This window comes from Mirounga leonina, unplaced genomic scaffold, assembly GCF_011800145.1.
Source record: "Mirounga leonina isolate KUSES-001 unplaced genomic scaffold, KU_Mleo_1.0 Mir_150, whole genome shotgun sequence".
NCBI lineage: Eukaryota > Metazoa > Chordata > Mammalia > Carnivora > Phocidae > Mirounga > Mirounga leonina.
This window is the reverse complement of record NW_023270374.1, coordinates 16,274,255-16,277,061: the sequence shown is the minus strand read 5'-3', so window position 1 is coordinate 16,277,061 and position 2,807 is coordinate 16,274,255. Positions and strand designations below refer to the sequence as shown.

Sequence of the window (2,807 nt, the reverse complement as noted above, 5' to 3'; positions counted from 1 at the left end):
CAGAACTGCAGAAAAACCATGCACCAGAAGGGAAGGAAATTTTATTCTGGGGATAGCATGTTTTTATCAATCGCCTGGCTGAAGGAATTGAGGATTAATAAGGATTAAAATGGCAAGCAAAATGAAACTAGATGGAGTTCCTAAGGGCTCAAGGGACCAGACTAGAATTCAGTATGATCCTCAGCAAATTAAAAAGGCAGCTTGTTAGAAAGGAGATAAAACACGGGGGCCGGGGCGGGGGGGGACAAACGTAGGATGGCTCATCCCAGTGAAAATCCACATGTCTAGACAGGTAAGTAAGACTGGCTGGACCACAACGAGAGTAGACACTCATACCCAAGCCAGTGAGCATCATGTCAGTGATGTTTATTCCAGCTAGGGAGCTTATGAGCATGACTACAAAGTATTACCTCAGTATGTAGCAGCTATCTCGGACCTCCCCCCCCCACAAGATCACCTCTCCTTGTAATAAACACTCAAATTTCCTTTGTCTTTTCTTTAGTGATCTTTATCACTATGGCAATTTTTAAAATTTTGGTGTGATTATTTGACAAATATCATCCTCCTACAAATGGTCAGTTCCATGAAAGCAAGTTCTGGATCTGGTTCTATTATACATGTCATGCTTGTCACAACACCTCATTTATAGCTACTGTCCTCTCGATGTGTATTGAATGAATAAATTAATACTAGGATGAGTATAATGTAAACCATGGGTCAGCATCGCCAAATGTGGCCTGCTACTTGTTTCTGTATGGTCTGTGAGCTAAGAATGGTTTTCACTTTTTTTAATGGTTAAAAAAAATCAAAAGAAGAATAGTATTTGGTGACATGAAGATATATGAAATTCATGTTTCAGTGTCCACAAAGAAGGTTTCCTTGGAACACAACCATGCTCATTCACTTACATAGTGTCTGTGTAATAATGTAACTTTTGTGCTTTAGTGATTTCATGCTAAAATGATAGCATTGAGTACATAACAGAGACTAAATGGTCCACAAAGTCTAAAATATTCACTACCTGGCCCTTTACAGAAAAAGTTTGCTGACCTCCTTGATAAAATCTGGCTTTTATCATTCCTGGGCTCCCATACATGGGGGACATATTCCTAAGCTTTGGCTGAAACCTAATGGGAAAAGTGACTTTTGTGGACCCTACGCTGAAACATACAAAATAGTGATTCTGTTTTCTAATAGGACGAAGGTTATAAAAAAGGAACTGCCCTGTTCTCCAGAATTAGGGGAACAATGATTGACTGAATCAATAAATATTAAGATAAGAATCATGTAGAGCAGGGTTTGGCAAGCCTATGAGTTTTAGAGTCATGTAGAGCTGGGTTCACATCCTCTAGACATGAAATCTAAGGCAATATAATCCTCTAAGCTTCAACTAACCTTCCTGTAAAATGGGAATAAAATTCTCTTCCTTGGAGGATACTGTGGGGATTAAATTAGATATGATAGACACCTTTTGGGTGTGTTTGCCCATCCAGAAATCCTTTCTCTTAGACCCTTTCCCCCAACTGCAGGGGCAACCTGTGCAGGTCTGTCCACAGACCTGGCCTCCCCTCCTCTGGCCACAACTGACTGGACAAAGCAGGGACACCTGATGCAAAGTCTGTTGTGGGCCAACTGGATCTTCCCCCCTGAAATATTGAAAATGGAATATGGAAACTCTAGTTAGCGCATGCAAGGCTCTTGGATTTGAGCCACCTGTTTGGACCACAAGCAAAGGTGGGAGAAACTGGTTTGCAGACTGAGCATAATGAACACATGGCATGATATTTTATGTGGAGAGAGTGAAAGCAATCCCGCTCTGTTGGTACAGAGCCCTCCTGGACCTATCCTTCATGGCAGCTGGCATTCCCCGCTCATGAGTACAGGTCTAAAGTCCTGCCCACGGAGTCACCCCACCTCTGCTTCCAAGCTGCATACACACCCCACCCAGTCCCTCAAACATCCACACCCTGTAATGGTTAAGTCACAGAGACAGGGGAGATAAAGGATCCCTTGTCTTCCACTGTATGGGCTAAGCAATTGCTGCAGATTCCTTTTCTTTGGAATCCTCCAGCATCAGAGGATGAGACTGGGAAAGAAAACAACCACACACAGAATGGGCAACCCCATTCCTGCTAAACCAGAACTTTGGAACCTGAACATCAAGACGAGCAAGTCTCAGGAAGTGTTGTTGGGAACATATTGTTAAAAATGGAGCTTCAGCTCGAAGTTGATCTAACAACTCCCTGGCTGTGTATCAGACACTCGAGTCTTTCTGGAGGCTTTGCAAGAGTGGGATATGGGCAGGAATATAGAAGATAGAAAAGAAACGAGGGGCCCCAAGATTTCTTTTGCTACAGATTTGTAGAGAAACACATGACAGCTTAGGAAAGCCCCTAATGCCAACAACTTTCCATTTCCAAGTTTCATTCCCTTGGGTTCAACCTCATTACCTTTGTGCACTTCGTTCAGGGAGATAATCCTGCTTTTTAAAACTAGTTCCAATGGACTTCAGTCTCTTATCACAAACATGCCCTAACTGAAACAAAATGTAAAGTTCCTGGCGCCTAATTGTTGTTTAACAATGTAACGGTTGCTGTTACTATTACTTTAAAAATTAGTATGAATTGACACTGTTGCTGTGGTAGCCAATGGTCATAGTTTTTATCGATGCATGCTGCAGTACGTAGGCATGAAATGACACTTCTGGGATTTGCTTTAGAATAGTTTCACAGGGGCGCCTGGGTGGCTCAGTCGGTTAAGCGTCTGCCTTCGGCTCAGGTCATGATCCCAGGGTCCTGGGATCGAGC

General features: G+C 42.8%; 1 protein-coding gene across 1 annotated transcript in view; it reads left to right on the top strand.

The window, feature by feature from the left end:
* The first annotated feature begins 280 nt into the window (after positions 1-280).
* The window catches only part of IRGM (immunity related GTPase M), a 12,623-nt gene continuing 10,096 nt past the window's right edge, over positions 281-2,807 (top strand). The window contains 1 exon segment of the mRNA XM_035006519.1: positions 281-292. Within this exon segment, the coding sequence (XP_034862410.1) occupies positions 281-292 (12 nt within the window).